This window comes from Pyrus communis, chromosome 15, assembly GCF_963583255.1.
Source record: "Pyrus communis chromosome 15, drPyrComm1.1, whole genome shotgun sequence".
Lineage (NCBI taxonomy): Eukaryota > Viridiplantae > Streptophyta > Magnoliopsida > Rosales > Rosaceae > Pyrus > Pyrus communis.
Window position 1 is genome coordinate 11,066,469 of NC_084817.1, and position 19,069 is coordinate 11,085,537.

At 36.1% G+C, this 19,069-nt stretch overlaps 1 protein-coding gene across 2 annotated transcripts; it reads right to left on the reverse strand.

The window, feature by feature from the left end:
• Window positions 1-7,157: 7,157 nt before the first annotated feature.
• LOC137717649 (DEAD-box ATP-dependent RNA helicase 15-like) lies at window positions 7,158-12,423 on the reverse strand. 2 transcript variants are annotated; one of them, XM_068457071.1, is made up of 12 exons: window positions 12,264-12,423; window positions 12,049-12,161; window positions 11,725-11,825; window positions 11,159-11,331; window positions 10,823-11,054; window positions 10,604-10,722; window positions 9,877-9,933; window positions 9,572-9,756; window positions 8,847-8,991; window positions 8,203-8,286; window positions 8,054-8,117; window positions 7,158-7,595 (listed from the first exon to the last, which is right to left on the reverse strand). In XM_068457071.1, the coding sequence occupies exons 2-12, from the start codon at window positions 12,156-12,158 to the stop codon at window positions 7,585-7,587; spliced, it is 1,281 nt and encodes a 426-aa protein (XP_068313172.1). In that variant the 5' UTR covers window positions 12,159-12,161; window positions 12,264-12,423; the 3' UTR covers window positions 7,158-7,584. The 2 variants fall into 2 exon arrangements, with proteins under 2 accessions (XP_068313172.1, XP_068313174.1); XM_068457073.1 differs by having other exon boundaries at window positions 12,049-12,164.
• Window positions 12,424-19,069: the final 6,646 nt, after the last annotated feature.

Sequence of the window (19,069 nt, forward strand, 5' to 3'; positions counted from 1 at the left end):
CATGCTTTAAACTCATATGATTCATGGCTAGCAAATGGCCCATTTGTGAGTACAGAATGTGCAGAGGTTACTACTGACTGAGGAGGACACAAATTTGATCCATCAACGAATCCCATAATGCCATGGCCCTCAAGCATCAACAGCAACAAAAAGTGCCATTGAAGGTGTTCAGGCAAAGATCTCTCTAGAGAAGGCTCCTTGGACCTCAGCACAGCTCCCCAAGGGATTGGCACTTTGGATGTATATGTTTGGTAGTCGGGCTCTTGCTTGCCTGGTGTGCTGCAATAAGAGCTTAAAGTTAGTTCTGAAATGTGCCTTTATGGGGCTTTAGCTGTAGGCCTTGAGGCTCGCAATCAAAACTAACTAAATGCTTAGTCGTGCCACTGCTATCTCAGTATAGCAAATGTTGAACAAGTGTGTTTTAGGTTGATTACTTACGCCTCAAGTTACTCCAACTTCTTGTTACCAAAGGATTGTCACAGATGGGTTAAGTCTGTATTAAGTTCTTTTTCTTGCATTGTAACAAGGACTTTTAGTTCATGGTCTTGTATGTTTGAATAAAAGAAGTCCAGAGCTCCTTAAGTTATTTGTTTGATCCTTAACTCATCTTTAATGAAAACATATCCATTAAGCTAACCAGATTCAGATGCAAATGAGACTCTTAAAATAAAAAGAACAAGTGGAAATAACTTAAATACATGTTGGAGAATGTATTAAGTAATAGATCTACTAATTTAGAAAACAAAGAAAGAGCTTCAGGCAAGATATCACCTTGTCTAGCAAGGTTGAACTTCTTGCAATCACTTCTCTTTGAATTTACAGGGGTTGTATGCTAAAAAGGAATGGATGGTAAACAAGTTTACATGAGGGAATTGATACTACAACACTGAGGGAGGTAGTAGAGTTTTTATACTAGAAAAAAGATAACTTTTCTAAGAAAACTATTGCTAAAAGGACTGAATCTGAGTTGATTTCAGCTTTTGAATGCAAATATGGCTTGAGAGCAAAGTTTGTATGTTTGTTTGATTGGTTGAGTGTCCTTGTCTCTAGGGCATGTCTTCCTTTTTATAGACAACTTTGTCTGACTGCTGTAGCTTTTGCTCTTGCCCAAAAGCACTTTGAGGGTAGTGAGTCACCAACTTTTTACTAGCAATGCCACTGGAAAGTGTTCTTTGGCTAATAGTAGGTTAGTCTCCATTACTTGTCATTTCAATTATAGACACGTGGCTTGTATCTTGGCTGAGAAAGCTTCAATTTGCTTCTGGGCTCAATGTTGGGCTTCGGGCAAGTCTCCCTTTTAGTTGGCATCCTTGGGTTTTCCTTCATTAAAGCCCAATATTCAAATATTAACCCAAACAGAAGGTAGTTGGTCTCATCCAACTTGACAAAAACGGATGTAGAGACCGAAGAAATCAAGCCAGTAATTGGTGATTGCAAGATTTGTAACTGATTTGCAACGACCAAGTTGAGAAATTGCAGAAAATTTAACTGAGGCAAAAGATCAAACACCTGGTGTGCCAAACTTTGTTGAATGTAGAATGCAGAAATAGGCAATCGGAGATGCCCAGAAAAACAGAGAAGACACAACCAATAACTTCTGGTTAGTCAAAAACTGAAACTGGATCCCTAAAAATTATGGGCGTCGAGAAGAAAGAGATTTGTCGGAGGAGGAGCACGAGAACAGTAGCAACAGCAGTCGGAAGTTGGACACAGGGAGGTATGGGAAGAAACTTAAAGGACTTAAATAAATGCCAATTTGAGGAAATCACGGAGGAAAAATCCCAAAGCGATCGTAGATAACGGAAGCAAAGAATAAAGGATTGAAGAAATTTTGCAATTAAACTTCTTTGGCTCTTGATACCATGTTAATATGAAGAAATAGAAGCCATAGCTATAAGAGAGAGTAGCAGAGAACAGAGAGAGAAGTAAGAAGGTAAAAGAGGTTTCTGAATTGTTTACTTAATGTTGAAGTAATTACAAGAGTGTGTATTTATAGTTAGTCACTCTAACAGACTTCCTAACAAACTAACTAATCTAACAAACCAACTAATCTAATTACAAATGGCAAGATCTCATCCATACAACATTATACTCTAACATCACGGAGTTTTATTTTTTATTTTTGCCAAACTCTGTCAAATAAGTTAGTTTAGCCATTTGATTACTATTGTTCATCCGTGGACATGAATAAGAAAATACGAGTCCCTTTAGCCATGTTGAATTACGTTTCAATGATTTCTTCTTCTTCTTCTTCTTCTTCTTCTTTTTTTTTTTTCTTTTTTTTTTTTTCTGGCAATTTTGTATGGCTAAATTTTTTATGATTCCAGTAAATGGACAACATAATTCGGAGTATGATGTTCTTTTCTTGATTTACTATATACAATGTACTGATCAGGAATCATGAGAAACAGTTAATTACCGTAGGTGCATTACAACCCTCGTAATTAGTCACCTGACAGAGAGACACAAAAACATTTAGAAATTTCTGGAGTTTATGAGTATATAGTCTAAAAAGATTAATGGAAAGAGAATACATTGGAGACCTTTGTGTTGTCAATTGCTTGAGCTGCTTTATTTCTCCACCACAGATAACCGTGGCCATTAATCTCTCCTGTTCCTACAACCTCGAGATTGCTCACGTTTGAGAAGCACAGCCAGCATCCGGATTGACACTCATTCCAGTCACTAAGATTAGAGGGTGCCTCAATATTCCCTAAAATCTAAAGCCCGCGAAATTAAATATCAAATGGAGAAAAAGGCTTCAAGTAAACTGATTAAATGAAAGGCTGTGACCAATGAGACTCCGATATATTATATATTTACCTGGATTTTAACTCTGTGTGCCTTGCAAGGACCCTCAAATTTCAGAGGTTTCAGTTGGTATGTTTTCCCATATGGGATTTTCAGGACATGTTTGGCACCCTCAGTTCCACACGTTCTTTCCCATGCATTGAAGAAAGCCTAATTTATTTTGTCACATACAATTAAAGAAAAGTGATCAGATAAAATTTCGAGTTCTAAATCATTTTTTGAAAAATGAATTTTAAGCGCCAAGAACATTTTTGAAAAATGATTTTAGCGTGTTAGTCTTTTATTTTTTTTATTTTTTTTTTTCCTTTATTCTTATTATTATATCTTTGTTGGTGTAGCAAAAATTGAAGGTTCCTTGAAAAATAATCTTAGAAGCAGATATATAAGAAGAGAGAAATTATTTACGCGGGTATCTTCAGTTACGTCATTTCCAGTGGCACCAAAATCAAGCACATTAAAAGTACCGTTTTGACCAAAACCAATGCCGCAAAAAGATGATGCAATAACCAAAAGCAGAAAGCTAGCTGAAGGGTTCTCCTGCACAACATAAACAAGAAAATTTAAAGAATGGAGAGCAAGATTGGCTATAGTAAAGTTACATATGATCACACCCTGTTGGCTCCTAATGTTAACATTCTAAATTTGATATTTATAAACTTTTTGAAAGAAAAAAAAAATATTTCAGAATTTTATAAACTTGCTGATCTGACAGAAGCGAATGGGATTATGGTGATCTATACATATATATATATGGAAATCTTTTCTTGCCAAAAAATAACGATATAAGATGCATATGTTAAGGGACTGCAGAGCTGTATCATTGATTATAACGATTCTTAATTTGTGGTTCAAATTCATAGTCTAACAATGTAAGCATATATAACCACTATGAGATATACATATACATATATATATGTATATATGTATGTATATAAATATAAAATATGTAGTATAGAAAAGAATTGGATTATGGGGTTTCCATGAAGTTATCTGTATATGCAGCCACGGCATGAACTAGAAACTCAGTTTTTTAACTCTAGATCATTATCCTATACTCTCACCTGTTATCTATATATATATATAGTCGTTTTGGAGTCTCGTTTTTGCTAATGGCATTTACTAATTTTTGATACGCCTGTATCTCTTCATATTCAAGACCTGATTAATTATGCCTTAATCTCTTGGGATAAAATCAAATTTATGCTTTCTGGAAAGAAAAAAAAAGGTGATATATCTTTACAATGAATCTAGAGTTTGAGATTGTGTATATTCTTTTCTTCTTCATTTCGTTAATTTTACATGGATTAAGGTCCGAGAAAATGTATTAAACTAAGCAGCCAGCGAAGACCAAATTTGTTGAGCAAAAAGAAGTCAAATTAAAGTATTTGTGCTTCTGATTCCTACTTCCGAAAACAAATTCAATCAATTATCAAATAATTTGATCACATTTCTTATCAGTATCTCAAATTAATATTGTCATAATCCAGTTTTATTAATTCGATTTTGAAAAGACAACTTTTACATAATTCGTCAATATATGGCTAATTAAAGAAATAATCAATAATTGACTGTTGTTAAAGAAGTTCAAGTAGATTATGGATTTCTTCCTATAGTATTGTCGTACGCGCAATTTCACAAATAAAAAAAAAAGGTCTTTAGAGAGGAAAACTTTGGTCGCCCAGCATTAATCCCTATCATTCTCTTCCGAATCTCTTATTCTCCATGTTTCTCCTAGCTTCTGACCACCTTCAACTTTAGGTTTGGTCCCTCCTTCGCTCTGGCCAGAAAAAGATTTGCGATTGTGACTTGTGATCGCTCTCTTCCTCTATCAAGAAGAACCTTTGTAGCGTCTATTATTAGAAATACTCTGAAAATAATGATGACAGTAACAAACAAGAAAAATGAGAACGATGAACCAGAGCACGAATTGAATTCGCTTTCTTAAGACTAAGTTGTTGCTCTTTTTTAGTTCAAAAATGGTTGAAAAACAAATTGTCTCCAGGATACTATGGATTCAAACTCACTTGATATTATTTCTTAAGATTTGCACAACATAAGAAATAATCTGAAATTTAGAGACAAGAAAGAAGAAAAGATATATACTGATTGTTGAACTCATGTTGTATTTATAGAACTCTACATGATTCATCAACAGTTGTAATCCTCCAATTCTATACCCAATCAGGTATAATTGCAACCTTTAAGAACCATATACCCATTTGGTGATAGATATGTACATTTTCACTCACAACTGCTCATTAATACACACAACTGTTCCAAACAATGTTTCTCATATATTTGAAATTTTCCAACAATTCTCCACCAGATAAGTGTCCTTATGTTGCTAGAACCAATATAACATCTATGGTTGAAACCACAAATATTTTCTAGCATTCTTACATAATCACACCTTTGATTCGTTCTTACCCATTGAACCAAAGCCTATATTTCAAAACTTTGGTTGGGTTTCTGTCGAAGTGATTGTCATTTAATAGACCTTAGTCCCATCACTTTTGATGTTTTGTAATCCATGTCTTTGGCGAGCCCTTTCGTCAAAGGATCAGCCAAATTCTCAATTGATTTAACGTATGTCAAACTTTTTACTCCAGCACGAAGGAGTTGTTTTATATAATTGTGTCTAAGACCAATATGTCTAAACTTTCCATTATACGTCTTGCTCGTTGCATACGCAAGAAGTTACTTGACTATCACAATAGATAGTAATTGAAGGAGTTGGCTTCTTCCATAAGGGAATTTCCATCACCAAATTTCTAATCCATTCACCTTCTTTACAAGCTGCTTCCAATGCAAACAACTCAGACTCCATTGTCGAGTGTGAAACACATCCTTGTTTCTTGAATCTTCAAGAGATTGATCCTCCACTAAGAGTAAATATCCAACCACTTGTTGATTTGGTCTCCATATCAGTGTTCCAGCTAGTGTCACTATATCCTTCTAAAACAGAAGGATAACCATAATAATGTAATCCATAACCAGTCGTTCCTTTCAAGTATCTAAATACTAGAGAAATCCCTTCCCAATATGTACTACTCAACATTCCAACGGCAAAGGCTATATCGGGTCTTGTACAATACATTAGATACATAAGACAGCCTATTATCCTTGAATATTGTAATTGTATACGCATCTGCCATTATGCTTTACTAGTCATATGGAGTTGAAACTGGTTTTTGATCAAAATGATTAAATTTCTTTAGTATATTCTCAACATAGTGAGATTGTATTAGTGCTATAGGAACATTGTTTCTTTTGATTTTGATTCCCAAAATTATATGTCTCCCCCATATCTTTCATGTCAAAAATAGTGGATAAAAGCTTTTTGGCTTTCATTACATACTCTAAGTTGGTTCCAAAACTTAACTTGTCATCTTCGTATAAGCAATGACTCCACCATTGGTATCAAATTTATTATATATGCATTTGTCCACGTTATTGACTTGATAACCATTCGACAAAATTACACCATCAAAGTTCTCATGTCATTGCTTGGGTGCTTGCTTTAAGCCATATAAAGATTTAACAAGTTTATAAACTTTATGTTCTTGACCCGGTTTAACATACCCTTCCGGTTGTTCAATATAAATTTCTTCATCTGATCTCCATTCAAAAAAGTTGTTTTCACAACCATAGGATGGATTACTAGATTATGAATTGAAGCAAGAGAAATTAGTAATCGGATTGAACTAATCCGTGCCACTAGTGCATGTGTCAAAAGGAATCAATTCCTTTCGTCTAAAACCTATGGCCACCGACTAGCTTTAAACGTATTTATTGAACCATTTGTAGTTAATTTTCTTTTAAATACTCATTTACAACCTATTGGTTTTAGAGTCTTGTAATAAATCCACTAACTTCCAAGTCCCATTCGATGTAATAGAATCTAATTCATCTTCAATTGCTTCTCTTCAGAAAGATGCATCTGGTGAAGGGATTGCTTCATGAAAAGAAGATTGATCTCCTTCCGTATTCATATGAAGTTAGTAAAGCTTCTCACCATACATTTGGGAGTCCTGAACTTGTTAATAATGAGTTAACCATTTCTTTAAGATTCTATTTTTTCTTTTGGTCCGAATCTGTACAACATCCGGAACGTAGGAATCAAAAGATTCTGGCCTTAAAATTTTGACCCTACGGCTCAAGACCTTTTTAGCTTTCAAAAGATTTTACTTAATTTTCGGCCGTAAAATCAAAATTCTGAAGCCCAAAATCATTTAATCCCCGAGCTCCAGATGTATAGATTAAGAGATTATCTTTTCCCATAGATCCAAGTGAACGAGTACAAGCGGTGTGAAAAGCTAAAGGTATGTGTTATCATTTCCCCGACATATACCATGTCAAAACAGTTTTCTGAGATTTAATATGAGGAATAAAAACGCATTCAGAATTCACCTCGTACAAATCTTGATAGTAATATCTCAAATACTGACACGAAATAATACTAATCTTTCTTCTCCCTCCTCCTAGAGTCTCATACTTTCTGTTTTAACCCACACTGCATCATGATACTTGCTAGTTACTACATAATACTGCAAATGAATTCCAAAATTTCAAACGCAAAGCCAAGCCCTGGTATTGCGCCGGGTGACAGGTCATGGCGGACCCCAAATTTCTAGACACCCACAGTTAAAAAACACTTGATACAACAGCGTTGAGCTTCTACCATAAAACAAATCGTTCAATATCAGTCTGATAAAAAACAGAACGGTTTGCAACAGCCTCCACTATATGCCTTCGCACTGACATAAACTTCAATTAAGATGGCACTGCATACAAAGAAGATTGTACATTTGGAACGCGTCAATTCAGTTAATCACCTGTAAGAAGCACAGGAAAGGGCTAGATGCGAGTAGAAAATTAGAATTATAGTCTGACTTGCAATAATGATCGACATATTTGAACCGGTAAACTAAACAAGGAAGAAATTGAGGGGTAATTAATGGAAAGAGTAGGAGAATATTAACCAATTACCACCATGTGGTTAAGTTGATAACTGTTTTCAATTGAAAAATAAAGTGTTGTACGGTCATGATCCAAATCCAATCAGAGAAGATAGTTAAATGTGATACAGATGCTTCTGTTTCATAATTCCAATCAGTTATTTTCTGACCTTTAGACCAAAACCATCAAACACATAGAAAACAAGGATGAACCACTATAAATTATCAAAGTTGACTAAAGCAAAACAACACGAAAAAATTTTAATCAAGCAAAGAGTACATACTGTATGTGGCTGTGTCAATCTGTTCAGGAAGCTCCTTTATATCAACCTCAAACCTTTCCTGAACCTGCATTTGCATACCCAATAAGTTTAAAACAACCGCAGAATTGCAATAAACAGGAGAGAACATACAAGGAAAACTAATTTCGTACATCATTTAGAACATCGGAGTCTGCTGCGGATGAAACAAACGTAATTGCAAGACCTTTGGTGCCAAACCTACCAGCTCTGCCAACCTGTCAGAATTTTGATGTGAAAGCAAGAAGTTAGATCCAAGATATATCACGAATGTGTTAGCTCTTCATCGTCATGTTAATCGTCACAATACTAGGACCATCCAAACATATCTTTGAAAAGGCACAATCTAAATAATCTTATTCCATACTCAAAAATTATAATATAACACATAACATAGCAGATACACTACACATGAAGACAAATAAGCTGCTAGCCATTCACATACGAGATACAAAAGGTGAAATAGAACTGATAAATTAATTTGCATCTTACTCTATATTTATATGAATGGTGAACCACACCGCAGAAATGATCATCCATTTTGATCATCAAAATATATTTTCAATCAGGCCTCTCGCTTTCTTGCCACTACAAGTAACCCCAAAAGAAAAAACCCCAACCCTTTCTCAGTCTTCCCTTTTATGGAAAGGAACCGAAGGCAAATAATTATGTAACACAATACCCCAAAAGACAAACAGATACTAAGCAAATACAATACATAAGCTAAAATTCAGTTAGACAATAAACTTATCAAACCAAGAAAATAATATCAACCTACCCTGTGTAAATAAGTGTCAGCAGAATCTGGCATGTCGTAGTTGATAACAATGTTAACGCGTTCGATGTCAATTCCTCTACCAACTAAATCAGTTGCCACAAGAATCCTGTTCTGACCCTCCTTGAATCCTTTGTACCGCTTCAACCTACAAAAGAGGTACAATTTAAGATTAAAAGCTGAACCTCCCAAATTGAAAATAACTTGGCCAAAAAATGTTGACAGTTCAATAAGACATTAAACAAGACACAAGGGGAAGCAGGGGAGAGAGGTAGGAGCAGTGGGACACAAACACCAGAAGATACCCGGAGAGAGTACTCATGGCCTATAACTTCGATTTAAAAGTATGAAAAAGCTCGAAAGCAGAAGAGTCATCAGGCATGCAACTTGAGAAAAAAAATTTATAATACATAGGGCAACTATATAGATAGAACAAAAATAGAAAACACTGAAACATTTACTTTACACACAAACACAGTAGGAAAAAACACCTAGGCAAAGCTTGTTTGCTAATAGTTTGCATCAAATTTTATAGAACGATTACAAAACTTTGATTTTAAGATGGTAAATGACATAAACTACTAGGATCAACTAAAGAAAAAGTAGCGTAATGAAACATCCAAAATCCAATATAAACAAAGTTTGTAACAAAAAGGTGTCAGAGTAACAAAAACTACAAAATCCACGCGGAATAATATGAAATAAATATATAGGAATTAGTAGCAAACCTTTCTTCTTGGTTCATTCCAGAATGGATGCATATGGAGGGAAAGTTACACTCTGAAAGTAACTTGTTCAGCTCGGCAGCTCTGCTAACGCTTTTGACGAAGATAACAACTTGATTGAAGTCCAATGCATCAAGGAGGTCATTCAACTTGCGGTTCTTCTCTGCCTCAGTTAACTTGATGTAGTGCTGAAATTTTAGATCACAGAGGTAAGATCCTTGTTTATTTTTATAAAGAAACAGTGAAAGGTAAGATTTATATGAATGAATAAGTGTAATCAACTAAAAGCCCACTTGAAAAATACATACCTGCACTAGTCCATGCAAGGTCAACTTGGCTTCATCATCAACATATATTTCCATAGGCTGAAAGGAACAAATGTCACAGTAAATCATATTAGGGGCGTTCCTCAAGCTAATAGAATCCAGAACGAAATGAATGACGGATGAACATCTCCTGAATCAAGATTCTGCTCCCATCTGTTTTGTCTCCTTGAAGATACTTTTTCTAAATCACTTTAAGCCACCACTGACGCTTACAATCTATTAATAAATTTGACTGCTGACCAACGATCATCCCAGTGGACACCAACATGAACACCCGCGCTCACCAACACCACCCACCCACGCAACCACTCTCACCCTTGTCTGGAAACAACCCCAACACCCTGGACTATAAAGTTAAACCCACAAGATGACTTGCTAAAAACAAAAAAGCCAAACCCAACAAGGGAGATAAACCTAAGGAAATAATAATGCAGAACGCAAGGCACTTATCCCACACAACTGAGAGAACTCCTAGTAGATGGCCGCCTTTGTGCCTTACTTTTGCTTTTATACTCCAGATGAACACCCTTGTCAAGCCGCAAATTCCAAATAAACGGCTGACTGTCGTGGTATCCATATAAACACGATGCCAACAGTAAGTACGTCATGCAACCACTGGATTCGACTTAATTACAATATCTCTCGGAGAATGTGGGATTATGAAAAAAGAGACTTCAAAATTGAAGTAGATTCGGCCATGGGACATTACATCTTGCATAAATTTCTTGCAAACCGGGCGGATGTCTTTGCTAAGTGTTGCGGAAAACATCATCACTTGCTTATCGTGAGGCGTCATCTTGAAGATCTCCTGCACATCTCTCCGCATGTCTGCATTGAGTAGAAGCAAATATTAAGATGTGGGTTCACCAATGAGAGATGCATGAAAAACAAAGCACAACCATAATTTCATAATAGGTAAAATCCATACCAAGTGATTCAAGCATCTTGTCACATTCATCAAGAATAAAATGCCTCACGTTTTTCAACGACAGGTCTTTATCTCTTGCCAGTGCTAGTATTCGTCCGGGAGTTCCGACAACAATGTGCGGGCATTCATTTTTCAGTAAATCTTTGTGAAGTTTGATACTGACACCACCATAGAAGACAGCAACCTTGAGATCAGGCAGGTACGTACTGAACCTCTCAAATTCATGACAAATCTACACAGAATTCAATAGCTCATTAGTATATATAAACATGAATAGAAGCCCAAAGTTCAATGACACATTACTATCATAAGAAAAAATTCAGATCCCAAATGCACCTGGTATGCTAATTCTCTAGTATGGCAAAGCACAAGTGCAGATACTTGGCCTGCAACAGGGTCAATCTGCTGTAAAGTTGATAGAACAAAAACAGCAGTTTTTCCCATCCCAGATTTAGCCTGACATATAACATCCATCCCCAGGATAGCTTGAGGAATACATTCATGTTGCACTGATGAACCAAAGAAAACCGCATCGAAGGAACCATTGGTAAGTAAAACATAACGTCTCCGATCTTTTTATGAAAGTCTAAACTCTAATAGTTCTCTGAATTCAAGATTATGATAGTAGGACAAATTACCTGGAAAAAATACATTAAACTGAATTAGAACTAAGCACAGAACGGAAAGAAAAGATCTGCTGAACTAGTGTATAGCAATTCAAGAAGTTCAAAAATTCACCAACAAAGAAATAGATTGATAAAAATAACATAATGGGAATTCACATATACTTGTACGACCAAAACATAATCATAAATTTCACTGATAAAATAAAAATATCTACATAACATGGTTTGACTTCCGTTAGAAAATAACAATCAAAAAGTCTAAGTTCAAGAGCTTGCCTTCAGAAGGATGCTCAAATCCAGAGTCGACAATAGCCCGAAGAAGCTCAGGCTTCAAAAGGAAATCTCTGAACCCTGAACTGTGAATTCCAACATAACCCCTGCACAAAAGCAATAACAAACGTAACAAATTAGACCTAAATAATATTAAATTCCAATCAGAATACTTCTTCGTCATGATCAGAGTTTGAATTACAGCAACCATATGCAAGCAACAGATAATACGCAATTCGCAGAAGGAAAAGGTTGAATTTTTAATTCCGATAATACCGAACAACGAACTAAAAGAAAATAGGAAAGCAAATCCATAGAATAAAAACTCACTTTTTGGGGGCTTCTCCGTTGACTTTAGCTGCGGAGTCGGGGGCCTTCTCCTCCTCTTCTTCGTAATCGACGAGCTCCTCGTCGTAGACGTCGTCCCTAGTTTCGCCCATGTTCTGCTGAGAGAGAGGGACCTCCAATTAGGGTTTTTCGAAGCTCGAGTCGCAAATTAGGGCTTTGAAATTTGAATCGGAGCAATTAGGGTTTTGGAGTTATACCTGAGGTCGAATTAAGAGTGAAAGTATGGATTTTTGAAGATTCTGCAACTGAAAAAGTTAGATGAAAACGCGAATTTTGAAATTTTTGTGGTTAGAGAGAGACGAGAGAGGGACGAGACCTCGACGAAAGAGGAGAGCAGGAGAGAGTGAGAGATAGGGTTACGGTAACTGGGAGGCGGATATATATACGTAACCACGCCCCGAAATTGCCCTTGGTGTCTGTCAATAATTGCAACAAGATTTTCTCAAAAAGAATCTTCTTTTGCTGGCCGTCATAAGTGATAAGTATTAGATTATAATCTTATCAAATGTGTATTTAAACCACATTATTTGTAGTTCATTATTAAGCTAGCCCACTCCCATCCCCTTTAGTATGGATACTTTTGGTTGTTAAAAAAAAAAAAAAAATGTTCTACTTCAAACATATTTTTCTTTATTTCTCTCGTGGGAGGAATTTTTTTGTACGCTTACAAGTGGTAGAGTTGGTAGTTGCATTTTTTCTGTTTTAATTATGTGCGGGAGAAAAAAAAATTGCTTGTAAAAAATATCTTCATAAAACTACCACACAGAAAAAATAAATAAATAAATAAATTACAAGACTCACATGAGGTGAATATTACCCTCTATTAAAATTATTGTGATTATTAACTAAAACAAAAATAAAAAAGTATGTAATGCACCTATTTCAATCCGTAATACATAATTGAAAAATCCAAGTTTTAGATTGATTTGAGAGAAATTGATCTAATACTTATTTGTTTTTATCTTTAATAATGATTTATGATTTTCTGGATCCAAACAAGTGAATAGCTGAGGAGTTTAGATAGAGGCCAATAATGTCATTGTACGAAGACTTGACCTTAAACCATGTACTTCCACTTCCTGAGCCCTATTGGGCTTTTACTTGTAAGTTGTAACCTATCTCCAAAATTGCACCCAATTTCCAGCCTTTCAAGCCAACAAGTCCAAACGATCCCTTCAAGATGAGACCCTCTTGTCCTACTTTCCACTTTGTTGGATGATCTCCGTGTCGACAGCTTAGCTTCCAGCCACATCATCCTCAACTCAAATAAGGACTCTTGAATTAGTTGATGCCCCTAAGTTACGCCACTTACATGATTGCATTAGTTTCCCTCAAAAGGGTGAAATGAAGCTTCACAGCCACTTCACTTTGGTAGCGTATCCCATATCCGATATTTTTGAGATACGATATTTGTCGGATACTTTCGAATACTCGTCGTTTACGTATTATGGTCAACGGATACATTTTGACATGATGGATACACGTATTCCACATTTGGGATACTTTTACACTTTCAAATAAGAAATTAAAGGGAAAAAATTACTAAGAGACGAAACTTTAATTGATATCTGATGAATATGAAGAGCTAACCTCTAATTGAAACTATGAATACAACTCTCACACTTCTTCTATATATAAAGGGAATTAGATTTCCAACTTTTCTTCTCCGACAAATCAAATGAACTTGAATTTGGATGACGAAATCGAATTCTTGTGTTACCAAAATATGTTCTAAATTATATATTTTTATCTTGTGGACCAAGAATTCCCGACTTATCAATTTATCCGATAAACTACTAGGAGATCATGTAGGCCATGCCGGGGCCGGAGCAATGAACCTATTTGAAGTGGCTCATTTCGTACCAAAGAAGCCTATGTATGAACAAAGATTAATTTTACTTCCTCACCTAGCTACTCTAGGTTGGTGGTAGGTTTGGGTGGGGAAGTTCTAGACACCTTTCCATACTTTGTGTCTGGAGTACTTCATTTAATTTCCTCAGCAGTATTGGGCTTTGGCGGTATTTATCATGCACTTCTGGGACCCGAGACTCTTGAAGAATCTTTTCCATTCTTCGGTTATGTATGGAAAGATAGAAATAAAATGACTCAATTTTGGGTATTCACTTAATCCTGTTAGGTATAGGTGTTTTTCTTCTAGTATTCAAGGCTCTTTATTTTGGGGGTGTATATGATACCTGGGCTGCGGGCAAGGGTAGATGTAAGAAAAATTACCAACTTGACCCTTAGCCCAAGTATTGTATTTGATTATTTACTAAAATCCCTCTTTGGCCGAGAAGGGTGGATCGTTAGTGTAGATGACTTGGAAGATATAATTGGTGGGCATGTATGGTTACGTTTCATTTGTATACTTGGTGGAATCTAGCATATCTTAACCAAACCCTTTGCATGGGCTCACTGTGTTTCTCATGACACACCCCGACCCGGAATGTCCACTAAGACTCCGAATCGAGCCATGCTGGCCGACACCTGGAAGGTGTGTCATCTCACGTTTTCAATAAAACCTTCTTGTAAAAGGATTTTAACAGTATTTTCAGTGATGTTAGTAGATCGTATTCTAACTGTTCTTTTTTTTTTATTCATGTCAGCATTTCGTATAGAGGTTATTATGTCAGCAATAATGTCTTTACTCATGATAAACTAAGATTTTTGTTTCCCCCGAATTTTGATATAATCAACATGCTCTTTTTCTTTTTTTCTTTTTTCTGAATTTTTTAATATTTATGAATTATTAAAAATATATACGTGATAGATAAACAATTTGCTAATTAATTAAATCAATTAAATCAATTTCATCAATTTCTTCAAATACTATATTAAGGTCTTCCCCTATAATACTTCAGGTGCTAATGAAATTATTTTAGTGAAATTTAACTATCTTAATTCCCGGGCAATCGATCTGAAAATTCGGGTTCCTTTTGGATTTCCTTCTTGATCAATAACAACCGCAGCGTTGTCATCATATCATATTATCATATCGTTGTCGCATTTAAGTTCTTTACAAGTATGTACAATGACAGCTCTGACCACTTCTAATCTTTCTAGAGGTGTATTTGGTACTACTTCCTTGATTACAACAATAATAATATCACCAATATGAGCATATCGTCAATTACTAGCTCTTATGATTCGAATACACATCAATTCTCTGGGCCGCAGAGTTCCATTACTATTAATGGGTGGCTCCGTGATTTTTTATGGGCACAGGCATCCTAGGTAATTTAGTCTTATGGTTCTTCATTATCAGCATACGACCTTTTTTCCTAGGTGCTCATTTTGTATGGGCTTTTAGTTTAATGCTTTTATTCAGCGGGCGTGGTTATTGGCAAGAACTTACTGAATCCATCATTTGGGCTCATAATAAATTAAAAGTTGCTCCTGTTACTCAATCCAGAGCCTTGAGTATTGTCCAAGGACGTGCTGTAGGAGTAACTCGTTACCTTCTAGGTGGAATTGCCATAACATGGGCATTATTCTTAGCAATAATTATTGCAGTAGGATAATGGCTAGGAGGATTTGAAAGGCATTATGGCATTAAGATTTCCAAGGTTTAGCCAAGGCTTAGCTCAGGACCCCACTACTCGTCATATTTGGTTTGGTATTGCTATCACACATGACTTCGAGAGTCATGATGATATTACTAAGGAACGTCTTTATCAGAATATTTTTGCTTCTTATTTCGGGCAATTGGCAATAATTTTTCTGTGGATCAAATCGAGGGATCGAACTGATTATAGAAACATGAGTTTAATTAGTCGATTTATTAGCGAACAAGGAAAAATATTATCTAGACGGGTGAATATATTGACCTTAAAATAACAACAATTAATTACTGACACACCCTAACCCGAAATGTCCACTAGGACTCAAAATCGAGCTGTGATGGCCGACACCTGGAAGGTGACGAAGCCATAAAGTATGATGATGTGGAAAATATAAATAAATTTAAACCTAAAAGTGCCTAAAGACAAGAGTGCGCTGTGAGTGGGAATGAGTCCATTTCACATGCAATGTCAGAGCATAAGTGAAGTACAGTAGTGTGGGTAAGAATCATACCCTTAGAGGTAGCCACCTATACTGAGATTTGCCAAGAATCCTCGTCGATACGAACTTTCAGCAGCTAAAACCTAGAGGGGCACAAAACAAGGGTGAGTGGGCTTGAAAATAAAGTTTTTAATAAAAACCTTTTGAAAACGTTATAACCCCTCACCGTAAAACCCGTATAATTTCCCAGAAAATAATAATACATACATATATATAAATCATGCTCGAGAGTAGTGAAAACCGAGTATATGCCATGTCAAGTATCTCAGCAATGAAATAAGTAAGTCAGGTGAAATAAATCAATGTAAAATGATATGCCAGCCGAAGTCACCTAAGGTGACATGTACAGTTGAACCTATTGCTTATCAATCCAGCCGGAGTCACCTAATGTGACTTGTACAGCTCTAAACCTGCACAGGAGTCGGAACCACCTAATGTGTTCTGTACGACAAGCTGGGTGTAAATAAGTACGCTTAAGTGCTACAATCACGTGAAGGCTGAACAACGAATCGCAGGTCACCTACGAGTTGGAACCACCTAATGTGGTCTGTACGATAGGCTAACACCTGACTTGGATCCAAGTTGAGCGTGCAGCGCGGGAGGTGAACGATCACGTGAAGGCTGGCCCTGGCCTCGGGCGGAGCACTAACACCAGGGTGCAGGATAATGAGCACTACATGCATCAACTCATAATCAACTACCATGCAACCATACCATCAATATATACTCACCTGAACTTACCTGAGCCTTCGCAACATCATGCAATATTATGCAAAGTTATACTAATGCATATGCTAAAATGTAAAGCAACCATGACATGGCATTTTAAACGAAATTCCATTTAAAACCATTTATGGGAAAAATGGAAACATATATACGTATCTATAGAAAACCAAAAGCCCACTCACCTAGATTCCGCGCTACAACTTCCTAGCACAAACATCAAGGCGTCATGAACGATTGGCGCCTAGAACAATTATCAAATTATGTCTTAGAATTCTTATCAATAGAACACTTAACTTACATATCCTATTCAAGAAGATCCGTACGTCGGATTCCCGATCCATAAGTTTCTAATATCCTCAAATATTACGTATTATAACTTATCAGAGTTTGGTGACGATCCAACAGTCGGATCATTGATTGCTATAATAATCAAGTGGCGGACCTTAATGAGACTAAGTTCAAACGACGGAAATTTTCCAATTGGACTTCACCAATAGAATTAGGGTATTCAAATTTATCCTAGGAAGCTCAGGGGATGTCTCGGCCCACGCGCCGCCACAGGTGGTGGTTGGCCGCCTCGACTCGTCGGAAAATTCAACTATTTCTAAAAATTCTCAAACTTCATAAAAATGAAGATCTCAATGATTAGAGTAACTTTCATACCTGTGGCCATGGCTAATTTGGCCGGGAAACACTTGAAAACTGCCTCAAACCACAGGAAACCCTTAAATTTAGGTGTGTTCGATTCGACCTCAAACGAACTCCGACTCCCCCAAACTTGCTTGGGCTTTGTTCATGAGTTCCAAAGACACCTGAGGGTGGTGATGGTTGATAGAAATACCTTCGGAAATCGGTGGATTGCCACTGTGGCTTTGAATCACCCACCGTCAGTTCTTCACGAAATTACCCCCAAATTCCTTCGAATTTTGGGGGAAAATGGAAGAGGGAGTGGCGAGATAATGCTTGGGCATGTTAAATCAATCTAATTCAATGGAAATCCGATGGAAAACCATCGGAAAATATAGAGGAAAGGGTCGGGTCGCGCGGGTAAAGGGAAAACCCGATTTTCCCCCTCTTTCTTTTCTTCCCTCATTTCCCTCCTTTATACCCTATCTCCACCGCCCATCTTTTCTTCTCTTTAATATGGGCCACACATATGGCTTCCCAAATTTTACTCCAATCTGGAGTATTCCAAAAAATAATAAATTTACTAAAATGCCCCGACTTTAAACATTAATATCTCCTTCGTTATAACTCCAAATCACAATCTGTTTATGCCCACACGTTCGTAGCAACGAGTACTACGAGGATACACCAACAAAATGAACCTTACGTGACACGACACAGCAGTCAACAAAAGTCAACACTTTGCCTCGAAGGGCATTTTCGTAAATTCACTTTTTAAAATTATAAAAATCATAATAATTGAGGACGAGTCGTTACAATTACTATTGCTATAAAACAAGCTCGTATTTTATCTCTGTTACCTTTTCTTAATAATGAGAAACAATTTGAAAGAAGCGAGTCAACCACTAGAGCTGCTGGCTTTAGAACCAGAAAAAAAAAAAAAAAAAAAAAAAAAGAAGGGTCGACTATTCAATTGAATTGAATGAAAATAAAATTCCAATCCAAACTCAAATGTCCTGTTGTAAGAAAAAAAAAAAAAAAAGGGAGAAGAGGAATAAATATTTTTTATTTACCATCTTTCTTCATTTTGATGACTTTATCATATTTTATCATACTAATTTCTACTCTACCTTCCCAGACTTCACTTTCCAGGGAACTCCATTTAAACTATTCCAACGGATTCCTTCCAATCTCTTTATTTTATGATCTCATTTGAAATCATGTAAAGACAACTCTTATTTAATATAGTTATTTGTGCAAGTATTTTACAATTAAGAAGTAACTGTCTCTTGTACATATTGTGTATAAATTTACTATAACTGAAGTATACTTTAATCTTACGCATTACTACATTTATCCGAGTGATCCACAACTGACGAAAATCTCTCTTTTGTCTACCTCTATCCCGATGAACCAAAACCAAAGCTCTTATTTTCTATTGAGTAATAGTACGAGCAAGTCTTGAATGAGCCCTTCGAAAGGTTGATGCAAATAAATGAATTTTTGCTCTATGTATTCGAGCTATATACCCTCGTTTAATTTTGGTCATTGAATAAATGAAACTTTGATGAATAACTAATTGATTTCC

Coding starts and splice junctions, on each gene's coding strand:
- LOC137717649 (XM_068457071.1), bottom strand. CDS start 12,158: ATGGGCGAAACTAGGGACGACGTCTACGACGAGGAGCTCGTCGATTAC. Junction 9,757..9,876: donor CCTTGCATGGACTAGTGCAG/GTATGTATTTTT, acceptor CTAAAATTTCAG/CACTACATCAAGTTAACTGA. Junction 8,287..8,846: donor CTGACACTTATTTACACAGG/GTAGGTTGATAT, acceptor AAATTCTGACAG/GTTGGCAGAGCTGGTAGGTT.